The 13,290-nt window shown below is 39.5% G+C and overlaps 1 protein-coding gene across 2 annotated transcripts in view; it reads left to right on the top strand.

Moving 5' to 3' along the window:
* Positions 1–13,290, top strand: part of pdgfra (platelet-derived growth factor receptor, alpha polypeptide) — a 51,698-nt gene that overhangs the window by 11,839 nt on the left and 26,569 nt on the right. For both annotated transcript variants that reach the window (XM_043690827.1, XM_043690838.1), the window contains exons 2-4: positions 5,736–5,811; positions 7,926–8,237; positions 11,222–11,488. In XM_043690827.1, coding sequence (XP_043546762.1) covers positions 5,751–5,811; positions 7,926–8,237; positions 11,222–11,488 — 640 coding nt within the window. In that variant the 5' untranslated portion in view covers positions 5,736–5,750. The remainder of the gene's footprint in view (positions 1–5,735; positions 5,812–7,925; positions 8,238–11,221; positions 11,489–13,290) is intronic.

Raw genomic sequence — 13,290 nt, 5'->3', positions numbered from 1 at the left:
TCCCACTCTCTGACCCTCCTCCTCACCATTTCTCCCACTCTGACCCTTATCCTCACCATCTCCCTCACTCTGACCCTCCACACCATCTCTCCCACTCTCTGAGTCTCCTCCTCCTCATCTCCCCCACACTGACCCTCCTCCTCACCATCCCTCCAACTCTGACCCTCTTCCTCACCATCCCTCTCACTCGCTGACTCTCCTCCTCACCATCTCTCCTACTCTGAACTTCCTCTTCACCACCTTTCCCACTCTCTGACCCTCTATTTACCATCTCTCCTGCACTCTCTGACCCTCTAGCTTGCTATCTCTTTGGTTCTTGGGAGAATTGCTGAGAGGATATGATGAGAAAATGGAAGAGTCACAATGATATGAAAAGTTAAGGAGGAGGAGACACCACCCTAAATAGTGCAGATTTGACTATGTGACTCTATGTCCAGCACCAAACAATATTGCTGTGAAAATCCCAATGCTAAATGTAAATTAACACCCTATTAACTGGGACATTGAAGTAGAACTTCTTAAAGAAGGACAGTTTTAAATTTGGGCATATTGTGCTGAATTTCCAGTTTAAATTTAGAATCAGAATCTGACCTGGACTGAAATAGCAAAGTAGTCCCTGGAGATGGAAGTCTCCACTTTCTAGTTCCTATCTTTAGCCCTTTAGGCAGAGGCATCTCATGTGCATGCCTAAGAGTTTCTTCCTCTATCACACTTCCAGCCACTGATTTTAAGACCCTGACTGCCTGCTGGGTGACAATTCTTTTGAACTACCCTTGAATAGTTTCACTTATTACTTTACCTAGCTATAGTTATTGCTGTCAAGGGAAATAGACCCCTCACAATTTTGCATATACAAATTAAATCTTACCTCAGTTTCCTCTGTTCTAAAGAAAGCAATCCATCCATCCAAACTTCTCCCATCGCTAAAATTCTCCATTCTTGGCAACATTTTTGTAAATCTTTCCTGTGTCCTCTCAAGCAGGATTGTATCCTTTCTGCAGTTGAGGGACCAGAGCAGGATATAATATTCTAGTTGTGGCCCCACTAGTGTTTTAGATGATTCTAGCATAACTTGCCTGCACTTCTACTCGTCGCTTTGACTTTTAAGGGAAAGCATCCCACATGCTACCTTACCATCATATCCACCTTTAGGGAAGCTACAAATGTGTAGTCCAATGGCTGTCTGTTCCTACATATTTCTCAGCATCCTACTCTATATGATGTATTCCCTTGACTTGTTTGACCTTCTCAAACAAACTCACAATTCTCTGGATTAATCATCTTTCTATCCATCTGATCAGATCTTTGATGTCTTCCAGTCATTTTTCGCTTTCATACTCACCAATAATCTCATAGCAAATGTTTATATCATCTTGTAAACATTTCAGTCATGCTGCTGTATTTAAGCCTAAATTACTGATATAGCAATATAATGAAAAGCAAAGACCTAGTCTTGAGATTAGCTGAAACCCACTGGTATCAGCCTTCGATTTGCAAAAACACAGTCACTCCCCATGCCTACTGCTTCCTCCAGCTGAACCAATTTTACATGCTACTTGCTATTTGTCCTTGGATTCCGGGAGTCAAAAGGTTTGCCAGTCAACAATGACCTTCCCTCAACAAATCTGTGTTGACTGTCTTAATTAATCTGTGCCATTTTAACTGACAGTTTGTACTGCCCTTCAGAGACCTTGCTTTCACAACTCTCGCAGGTCATGCATTCTCGATTTGAACAATCATCGACAGTATGTCGAAAAAAAATTCACTTGTCCACTTCTAGCTCATTTGGCAATTATTTAAAATCTACAACCTCCAGATCTGGACTCATTTGTAGAACTAGGCAATCTCTCCATCTCTGACAAACCCCTCATAATTATGAATACTTTTTAAAAATTTCTTTGTAGCGTGATCTGCTCGAAGGAGAACAATTCCAACTTCTCTACTTCTTCTAATGGATAAAGCTCCTCATCCCTGGTATTATCCTGGTAAAACCGCTTTTGCAATTCTCTAGATGACCTTGTCATTTTCCTAAAGTGTGGTACACAGAAATCTGCACCATGTTATAAAAAAGTTGTAAAGATTTAGCATTGTTTCCTTGTTTTTGCATTCAATGGTCTTCGTTAAAAATAAGTAACGCATATACTTTCTTTATTCCTGTATCAATTTTTCTGCCACTTTCAAATATTTGTGTACATGTGCCTCAGAAGCCTCTGTTTTCTCACATCCCTTAAAATTGCACAATTCAGATTGCCCCGTCTCTCCGTGTTGTCCCTTCTAAAGTGTGAGAACCTCAACTTTATCCTCAGTCACTTGCATCTGTCATATACCACTTCAGCAGCTGATATCCTCTTGAAGTCAACTGATACCTTCCTCACTATTTACTGTATTACAATGCCTGATATGATCAGGAGTCTTTGAAATTGCACTCTTTATCCCAAACTGTCATCAAAGAAGACATTTGCACTGATAGGGGTTAGGTCCTATTTCCCCATACAAACAGACTCATCAACAACAGGTGAATTGGAATGGTATTGCAGATTTAGGTTCTCATTGCGCTCATTAGATGAGAGATTTAGACTATTCAGCAGCTGATTCTCAACCAATTATTTACATTTGCCTTAATCTTGTTGCTTCAAAACAATGCCTTTATGATTACCAAACCAAAGGTTTAATCTGAATTCCCTATTTAGTTATCTATGTTTTCATGACACTAGGAGCCAATGATCGTTAGAGGAATTAAGAAATTCCTTGACCGAATATCAATATGTAATGAGGGTTTTTAATTCCTCATGATTACCCAAGAGTTTGGAAATTCTGAGATTAACACTAGTAAGACCAATAGCCCCCAACAGACTTGATTATAACTAACAGAATCAGAACAAAAATGTGCATTAAAGCTGCATCTTTATGGAACCCTGACAAAGCTATTCACTGTATGTTTCCAAATTCCATGGATTTTCTTTTTACATCTACAATAGTCTTGCAATTCTCTACCCACATAGTTTCATTTCCCTCTAGAGTGTTGGAAATCTGTGGAGACCAGAGCTTATACTCAGTTTACAGAATGTGCATTTCTGCACATAGCGATTCTCAGACGGGTAGATGTGCACCAATGGAAAAACTGACCATGCCCTCTATGTCCCTGCAGTGGGCTTTCAACCAGCTGGTTCCAGCCAACATTGACATCACAGTCTGCAAATGGTTGGAGACTTGTGGTGGCAGGAAGAAGTAAAAAACTCCAAGAAAAGAAGGCCATTCTGTGAAAACAACTTTGTATTGTCATGTGTTTGAATGTGCTGCACTTTGTTATTGGAAATGCCAAACAAATAGCACAGGATTGAGCTGTTGATGTTCTGCCCAGGACATGGACACAGAGACACACATACAGGAATAGAGAGACTGACGAGGTACATTGAGAAAATGTGTAAACTACCTGGTAGAGTAAAATGTAATTAGATGAGGCGGGTGATGCCCTGTGGAATGCTAAAGAATAACAGACCAAGTCTGAAATATTGCACTGGCGTCCAGTAAGAATGTGGGTGTTCTTGGCAATAAAGGCAGGGATTGTGGGTGTGAGAAAAAGAATGCAACGCTTTGTGAAATGATCAGTGAGCAAATCTGAATTTATTTAATTTTCAAACTGTGGTTTTGAAAGGTATACATCCTATGCCAGCTGTGATGTTCAAAATCCTCACAGCGCATCTCCCATGTGCTTGGAATGAGCAGATTTCCATCCGATTTTTTTGGCTGTGCTGCTAACAGCATCAAAACCAGGCTGTTGCATTCCAGTCCCAAAGAAGGAGAGGTCCAATTGAGACATGACCAAATAATGCCTGATGATGGCCAGGCAGTAATCAAAAAAAGTACTTCAAAGGACAAGTAGTTGCTCTTAAATGGCCACGTGACATACAAGTAATTTTCCTGTAAACGCTGGGTGGTACTTCAAGTTTAAATTTCCATAAATTCACAAATCGTTCAGGTCTAGTTGTTATAGTAGTAAATTCAGGATGCTTGAGAATGATTAGCCCATGAATTGCTGAAATGGTACATCTTATGACATATGCTATGAATTGGATTTTAATTTTAGCCTTCAAATTGTATTGGTTTCCCAGTGTTAAGACTTAGATGTGCATGTTGATAATGGCGCAGAAAACCAGTGGGACCTCTGAGGCCTCATAAATATTGGGTTCAATGTTTTATCTCCTTATCCAATGAACAAATGGATAGAGAGAGACAGAACAAACAAAAGAGCAGGAAATGAGGTAAAAGCAAGTCACCTCAGATACAAAAAGAGAAATAATAATAAGAAAATAAATTGTTAAATTAGAGAGAGTGAAAAGAGAAAGGAGAAACAATAAATAAACTACAATTCAGAAAACCTTCAGAAATAATTTGCTAGCTATGGGAGTGAGACTTCAGAATTTTTAGACCTGGAAGCTTGTTGGCGTGTTGGCCTCATGAATCACATCCTTATGCCATCCTTATGGCAGTCCAAAATGTCTGTGGTGAGATTTATTCCTACAAACAAAATTTATCCATAAATCTCATGACAAGATTCATTTTTGGTTTTGTTCAGGTTCACTGTGCAATGGGGCGAATGGTTTTTGCAATTTTGTGGAAATATAGAATTTCTGGTATATCTCTTCTTTACCACCAGCTGCCATTTCTCTATCCTCACTAGTAATGGCAGACTCATGAACTAATTAAGACCAAGGTTGTGGATGCTGGAAATCTGAAACTAAAACAGAAAGTGCCAGAGAAACTCAGCGGGTCTGGCTGATGAAGGGTCTCTGGACATGAAATATTGACTTGACTTTCTGTCCACAGATGCTGCCAGATCTGCTGAGTTTCTCCAGCAATTTCTGTTTTTGTACTCATGAACTAATTGCTATTTTCCCAGAAATTCAAAGCCCATTAAATTTAGAGATTAGCATAATAGCTGTGGAAATGTCAAGCTGTTTCTTTATATATAGCAAATGGAAGAAAAAGTGAATCCAGTAAGGCTAAAGTAAATTGTGACTTCCATAAGCAGTACAATCTTTTGATAAGCTGACCTCAGTTGAAGCAGTTCGATCAGATCTGGCTAAGTTCAGTTTAGTTTGGTTCAATTTTTGGATTTCTTGTAAAATAGCGATTTTCTCAAGGAAGTCCAAACTCAAGTTGGCTGAACTGATAAAGAGCCATGGTTCCTAGTTGGGTGACTGGCTCTGGTACATCCATGACTGAGGTTGCAAAGGGTTAGCCTAGGTCAAGTGATTAAGGGTAGGGCTTCATCTGTCAACAGGGTGGCTTAGTGGCAGATAACTGAACCATCGCATATGGCCTTCTGTTACAAAGGATCTGCTGAAAAAAAAAACAAATTTACAGTAGAGCATTTTATAAAGAGTGATAAAGTAAAATGACTAAATGATCGATACCCTTTCAATTAGGGTATTTACTGAATATGCTATTTTAAAAACAAAAATACTAATTAAACCAAAATTAATCTACTGCTCAAAATATACTCCTGCATACTCCATCTGACTTATCAACCATTTTCTGAAAATCAGAAGAGAAACCAGTCTAATAGCTGTGTCACAAATAGTAGTGACCTGGTATCAAGTAAGTTATACAAGCTCTCACTGTTTGAGTGTAGCAGAAAAATGACATACCTTGCAAATAAAAATAAACTATAGAAAACCTTTCCAATGTTTCTGGAATCATGTGCAGTCTGTCTCTCTTTTCTTTCCCTTCAGTAATTTTCCACAAAGATGGACATATTCTGGAAGATATTCCTGATACTGGATTGCCTCTTCATGGAAGTCTTCAAAGGTAACCATCTCAGTATGTGTTCTAAGTGAAAATTATTTTGAAAAATGCAACTTTGGCTGTGTAGTACAATTGAAAATATTAAACCGACTTAAAATCTTAATCTGAAACAGAAAAATGTTTTCCTTCGTCTGTTTGTTGTGGTCCCAGCCTAGTCAGGAATTGAAATCTCTGAGGGTGAGCTTGTCTTCCTTTGAAGGAAAGGAGATGGTCTGGTGCAGATTTGTATTGCATTTTGTCTCCGTGTCGTTCCTTGTTTGGTGTGTGGTTTTGAGGATTTTATAATCGAGATTTAAGGATTTTAAGGACAACAATGTCAAACAAATGCTGTGCCTGTTCTTCTTATTTTCCAAACTTCTCTTTTCCTGCCTCACGCAGGAGACTGCCATTAAGTTGTCTCAGTTTTTCTGTCAGATGTTCCACTTAAGTTTATTTGTCTTGTACTTATCAATGGCTACAATGGCAGATGCCTGTGTTGAATTTTGTTGGTCAGCTGGGGCAAGTTGCCTATGTGTGGCAGCCAATGGAAAGGAACCATGAGGAACTAAAGAAGGGGTAGTGTGAAGCACTGAAGGTAATAAAAGTATCTTTGTACATAAAGTAGTTGAATGTTTCTGATGTTTCCAGATATTGATTGTTACTCATCTCTTAATAGAACAATTCATGCGATAATGACAACAAATAATTCAATTTTTGGAATGCATGCAACGATTAGATTAGATTCCTCACAGTATGGAAACAGGCCATTTGTCCCAACAAACCAACACCAACTCTCTGAAGAGTAATCCCCAGACCCATTCCCCTACCCCACCCTACATGCACCTAACACGATGGGCAATTTAGCATGGCCAATTCATCTGCACATCTTTGGACTGTGGGAGGAAACCGAAGCACCTGGAGGAAACCCACATGGACACGGGGAGAATGTGCAAACTCCACACAGACAGTCGCCCGAGGCAGGAATCAAACTGTGAGCTAGTAGTGCTAACTACTGAGTCACCGTGCTGCCCAAATCATCTAAGAGCTTTGACAGCTAAGACTAGATGTAAAGAAACAGATACTATGCTTCATTTGACTTTTTGACCATTTGGAGGAAATGTGTTGGAAAAATGTACTGATACATGTTTCTGGTCAGCGAGATGTCACCCTTGATGTATTCATTTGGAAACTGGTCCGGCATGTGTTTTCATTGCCTGCATTATTTCCAACAATGTATTTTTAATGCACTTAAAAATATTTGAAGACAACATACTCAAGCCTGATTTTCTTTACTCAGAGTTTAATTACCAGTGTGATCTGGTGACTTAGAAGTATTGACATTCTTATACACTGTGGTATAAGACATGGGGTATAGAAGCAAAGTTAAGCCAACCTAGTCTGCTTCACATGTTTCTCAACCTCATCATCTTATTTTCTCCCCGTAACCCTTACTAATCAAGGACCTATCTGTCCCAGTCTTGAATATACTCAATGACTTGGCCTTCACAGCCTACTGTGGCAATGAGTTCCACAGATTCACCACCCGCTGGCTGAAGAAATTCCTCCTCATCTCAATGCTGAAGGGTTATACCTTCATTTTGAGGGTGTGCCCTCAGGTCCCCGTCTCTACTACTAGTGGAAACACCTTTTCTACGTCCACTCGGTACGGTCTCTCGGTATTCTGCAAGTTTCAATCAGATACCCCCTTATTCTTCTAGACTCCATCACAGATCCAGTATAGAAGGTTTTCACTATAAGGATGAATGATTCTCCAATTTCTGCCAGCTCATCAAGGCAGAAGCTAAGCAGATGTAAGCTACTTGCTACAGTTGGGGGAAGCCTTTTGGTAATGCTACCCTGAACCATCTAGCTGGGGTATTACAGCGATTGATTGGTAGAGGTCTGGTGCCAGAGTAGTTGTCTGTCCTCTAGTGGTGAATGGTACTGTGCTGAAGGAAGAAAGCAACCGTGTATTTGGGAGCACTGTAAATGATTATGAGCAATCTGATTTTTGAACTGCACTTCATTATGTTTGTGGTGACATTGAAGTAATTGGCTCTGACAGAAGATAATTGAGCACAGCAGACTATTCGTTTAGTTCTATGAATGATGATCATACTTCTTTTACTTACTTTCAGGGCCCCAGCTGGCTGAAAGCCAGACAATACCAGATGTTTACCCCAGCACAGTTGAAATAAGAGTTGCTCTCCATACGTCATTCAACTTGAAGTGCTCCGGGGAGAATGAAGTGGATTGGGAGTTGCCAGTTTACGAATCTTTTGAGGAGAATGTCAGTACAAAAGATGAAAACAACAACAGTGGAAACTTTGTGAAATCACTTGAGGTCCATAATGCAACAGGAATTTATACTGGCCGGTATACCTGCTATTACCCAGCAGTCCAGCTTGATGACGAGATTGAGGGACGAGATATCTATGTTTTTGTTCCAGGTCTGTGCAAATTGAAGGGAACAATTCAACTGTGTACTCAGGAAAACTTTAGGTTTCATTGTCAATTGGTTTTATTAGCTGTCTTTTCCTCACATCCCTTTCAAACTATTTTTCACCCTGTTTCTTCTGAAGGTCCAATTCTGCTGGGTGAAACTACTGGGGGGGTACCACCCATTTCGTACCTCAGCCATGTAGTCACTCTTGTGAGCCAAGTGTGAGTCAATATAGTCAGTGTTGACAGTTTATTAATCCTTGCACAGGTTGTAACTGATCCCCAGCATGACAGCATTTCATAAGGTCACTCTTTCCAACAATCTTCATTGGATAGCAATCATCAAAAGGGAACTTTGGTTAATTTACTTTTCTTCCTCTGTAGGATGAACATAGACACCAATTATAGCAATGTGGCTGAGACTGGAGGTTGGATCTGGCACTTCCAAAGATTTTGCATAGCTCAATTCCACACTTCACATTGCATTTACCAATGAAAATGTCAAAGCAGCTACTGCTGCGTACCTTCTAATTTGGAATTGCTGGAATTGCTTCTTTCAAATTTGAATTCACAGCCCTAAAAGTTTAACTTGGAAATTTGTGCTTGTCCTACTGACTCTGCCACAATAAATGTTTCTATTTCTGGGCAAATGTCTCTCCCCTTTCTCTTGTCATGGTGTTATCTCCTCCCTTGAGATACAGATTAACAGATGCTATTGTCTCACCTAATGTGTGAACGTCACTGATGAGTATTAACAGGCTAGTCAACAGGGGAGAGAAGCTAAAGACGATATAAACATCTGCCAAATATACTCCAGGACAGATGTCACTAAAATTGATAAGGAGAGTCAACATTGAAACCAAGGTTTCTGACATTTTAACCTTTCAAGATTTCATAGCATGGGCTGTAAAGCAAATTTTATTTGCAGAGAGGTCTGAGAACTGCAATGTAGGACATCAGAATTGGTGGTTTACCCATTCCATGCTTTCCCTCCAACACCACCTCTAACATTATTGACAAGGCTGAATACTTCTGGAATATCATATATATATTTTACCAACAGTCATCCACAAGCCTCACCGCCCGTATCTCAATACTCCTATCCTCTCTCACTGGGCCTTGCTAAGCCATTAATGATGATGATGCTTTTTTTTAGATTAGATTAGATTACAGTGTGGAAACAGGCCCTTCGGCCCAACAAGTCCACACCGACCCGCCGAAGCGAAACCCACCCATACCCCTACATTTACCCCTTACCTAACACTACGGGCAATTTAGTATGGCCAATTCACCTAACCTGCACATCTTTGGACTGTGGGAGGAAACCGGAGCACCCGGAGGAAACCCACGCAGACACGGGGAGAACGTGCAAACTCCACACAGTCAGTCGCCTGAGTCGGGAATTGAACCCGGGTCTCTGGCGCTGCGAGGCAGCAGTGCTAACCACTGTGCCACCGTGCCGCTTGTTGCTCCATGCCAACCCTCTCAAAGCCTGTAACCCTTTTATTCATTCCTGATGAAGGGCTCTTGCCCAAAATGTCTATTCTCCTGCTCCTCAGATGCTGCCTGACTTGCTGTGCTTTTCCAGCGGCACGCTCTCAACTCTCTTATTTAGCCAACCATGCCAACCTTTTCCACCCACCCCATGCCTGACCATCCAATCTCAGTTCTTCTTGGCTGTCCATTTCAGAATCCCACCTTGCCTTTAATCTTTCCCAGCTCCCACCATTAAAGGTATCAGAGCTGCTCTGTTTAATTATTTTCCCTCTGGCTACAACAATCTGCTCCCCATCCTATTACATGCCCACTGAAATGAATTGTGAATCTCCGCTGACATTACTGCAAAAAGCCCAACCAAAAAACAACTAACCTGATCACCCTCATTTCCTGCCAGCTGAGTCAGGTTTTAACAGTAAGGCTGTTTTAAAATTTAATGTATTAATTGAATGCCAACATATTATTAAAAGACTACTTCTTAAGAATTGTGGGTTTCATTTCAAAGTTCCAACAGTAGCTTCAGAAGGACAGAAGGGTCTGAAGTGTTCTTGTTTATTTCAAAGAATTTCTTATAAAAGCAGAAATTCTTCTAATTAGTTTATTGCATTCTTCACAGCTAGTTTATGCAAAAACTATGATTTCTCCATCTGACAGTTTGAATTGGAGACTTTCCAGGATGCTCTGTGCTTGGCTGGTAGAAGTTAGAATATGAGTGACAAGTTGGATGACATCAGTTTTTCCTTTGCTCTAAGCTGAAACTCCCTTTGGCAAATTGACTATGAGCAGCTGAAAGTCATTCAAACCAAAAAATAAATTAGTTGATGTCACAATTTTTAGTTGCCAAACACTTAGCAGTTTGAATTAGATGGCTTTGTGTAACCATTGCTCTGACTAAAATCCCTGAGGTGTCTTCTTATTATAATATGGCACCAGTACAACGTTTTATACTCAGAGTTCATTCCAGGTATTGAATAATGCTGGACCCCTTTCATGAAAAACTTTGTAGTGGAAACAAACCACAAGATAACAGTTCTCAGTGAAAAAACAACTAATTTTACATCTAAATTCTTATTCCAAAAGAAGAAATGTACTAATGTATCAGTGACTGTCAGAGTGCAGATAGTGCAAGATACTTGTATGAAATAAAAATTCTCTCAATTTTCACCTGCTTTTGGATAAGGTATTTTGAGAAAGTGGGGACTGCAGATGCTGGAGATCAGAGTCGAGAGTGTGGTGCTGGAAAAGCACAGCAGGTCAGGCAGCATCTGAGGAGTAGGAGAATCAACATTTCAGGCATAAGCCTTTCATTCATGTGCTTTCCAGCACCACACTCTCGACTCTAAAGTATTTTGATGTTGTCTATTGAGATGCTTAATGATGTTTTGCAAAATCTATCATAAATATGTTTAGACATTTTAGTCCATTCATTTTAAGTTTTATTTCTTTCAAACATTGCCAAAGCAGTTAATTATTAAATCCATTGGTCTTTTTCCAGATCCTGACTATCCTTTCATCCCACAAGCCTACTTTGAAAATATAGTAATAGCAGCAGAGGGTGAAGTTGCAGAGATCCCATGTCGTGTATCTGATCCAGATGTCTATGTCACCCTGCTCAATGTCGATACTAACACCATAATTCCTACAACCTATAATAATAAAGAAGGATTCAGTGGCCTCTTCAAAGAGGGGACATATACCTGCATCACAACGATCAATGGTGTAGAGCACAGATCAGAAGAATACATTGTTAATAGATTTAAAGGTGAAGCAATTTTTGAATTTATTGTCTTTCATTAGAGCAATAATAGTTGAAATGTATTGAACAACATTTATTTATTTATAAGTTCATAAGTTTATTTATCAGCAGTTAAACATCAATTAATTCAACAGTCAGAGTAGAGAAATATTATTGAACATTTGGATAATGTAGTACTAGTTAATGAAGCATTTTGGCATTGTAATTAAGTGCAACATTTAAAACATTCTAAAAGGTTTTTTTGAAAGGCCTTTTTCTTTCGCTGTAAACAACATTAGTTTTGAGGAATGGAACATCTCAGTCACATGTAGTACAGACAGACACAACATGATCTCCTTGTATTCCATAATGTTATGGGTCCATTCAGCCTCAGGAGTGTATTAGTGTCAATTCCCTTCCTCCCCATCTCTGTTGCTTACTCAGCTGTGGCTGCACACTTACTGCTGTGTCAGAAGGTTGCAGCCTCACTACAAATATCTAGGCTACCACTCCAGTGGAGTACTGTACTTTCAGAGGTGATTTCTTCTGTGTGCAACACTATTCCTACAGCACAGGCTGATATAAGCAACCCCATGGCACTATTTCAAAGAAAAGAACGGGAGTTATTCCTTGCCAATGTTATTCTCTCAATCAACAATGTAAAAGCATATTAAATGGCCATAATCACATTGCTGTTTGTGGGACATTGTGGGTATAAATTGGCCACTTAATTTCCCATATTACAACAGCAACTGCACTTCAAAGAAATGTTTATTTGGTTGGAAAGCACTCAGGGATATCCTAAAATTGTGAAGTGTGCCATATAATTCATAGCACTGAATCCCTACAGTGCGTAAAGAAGCCATTTGGCCCATCGAGTCCGCATTCAACTCTCTAACGAACATCACACCCAAACCCTAATCTATCCATGTATTTACCATGGCTATCCCACCCAACTTGCATATCCATGGACACTATGGGCAATTTAGCATGGCCAATTCACCTACCCTGCATATCTTTGGACTGTGGGAGAAACCAGAGAACCACGAGGAAACCCATGCAGACTGGGGAAGAATGTGCAATCTTAACAAACACAGTCACCCAAAGCTGGAATTGAACTCAGATCCCTGATGCTGTACAGTGCTAACCACTGAGGCACCATGCCATCCAAAATGCTAATCTTTCTTTGTCTTTTTTAATTTTAACCTCTCTGAGTGAGATTGTTAAATTGTGAGAAGTTAGGGTTTTGTTGAAGAGTCACTGGACTTGAAACATTAACTCTGTTTTTCTCTCCACAGATGTTTCCAGATCTGCTGAGTTTTCACTTTCCAGCACTTTCTGTTTTTGTTTCAGATTTTCAGCAACCACACCTCTTCGTTTATGTTATTGTTTTGAGAGGTAGTTTCCAGACTAGTTAGGAAATAAGTGGACGTTGCAAAAACACAATTTCACATTAGTTCTCAATAATAAAAAATAGAAGAGATTTCAATCAACTGGAACTGATTCATTTCAAACCTTGGTTATATGGTGTAAACACATTGTGGTAGATGGACCCTATCATAAACCTTCGTGTAGTAACATGATAACTAGTATGAAACATAAAGACACTTAAAAGTAGTTAATTACAGTTTAAAGATGAATTTTTAATTTTATGACTTCTGAAAGATCAAGGAAATTTAAATTAAAAGATAATTTTACATCTAGATATTAAATGATACACAACACACTTTGCTTTGTATATTAGGATAATGACTTAATCAGCATTTATGACCAAATAAAGACCTTGTTATTATTACCCACTAAATAGTGCTACTTAATTATGGATACTA

Source organism: Chiloscyllium plagiosum, chromosome 1 (assembly GCF_004010195.1).
Source record: "Chiloscyllium plagiosum isolate BGI_BamShark_2017 chromosome 1, ASM401019v2, whole genome shotgun sequence".
In the NCBI taxonomy this organism is placed as follows: domain Eukaryota; kingdom Metazoa; phylum Chordata; class Chondrichthyes; order Orectolobiformes; family Hemiscylliidae; genus Chiloscyllium; species Chiloscyllium plagiosum.
Note: the sequence above shows the minus strand (reverse complement) of the source record. Positions and strands in the feature narration are given on the sequence as shown.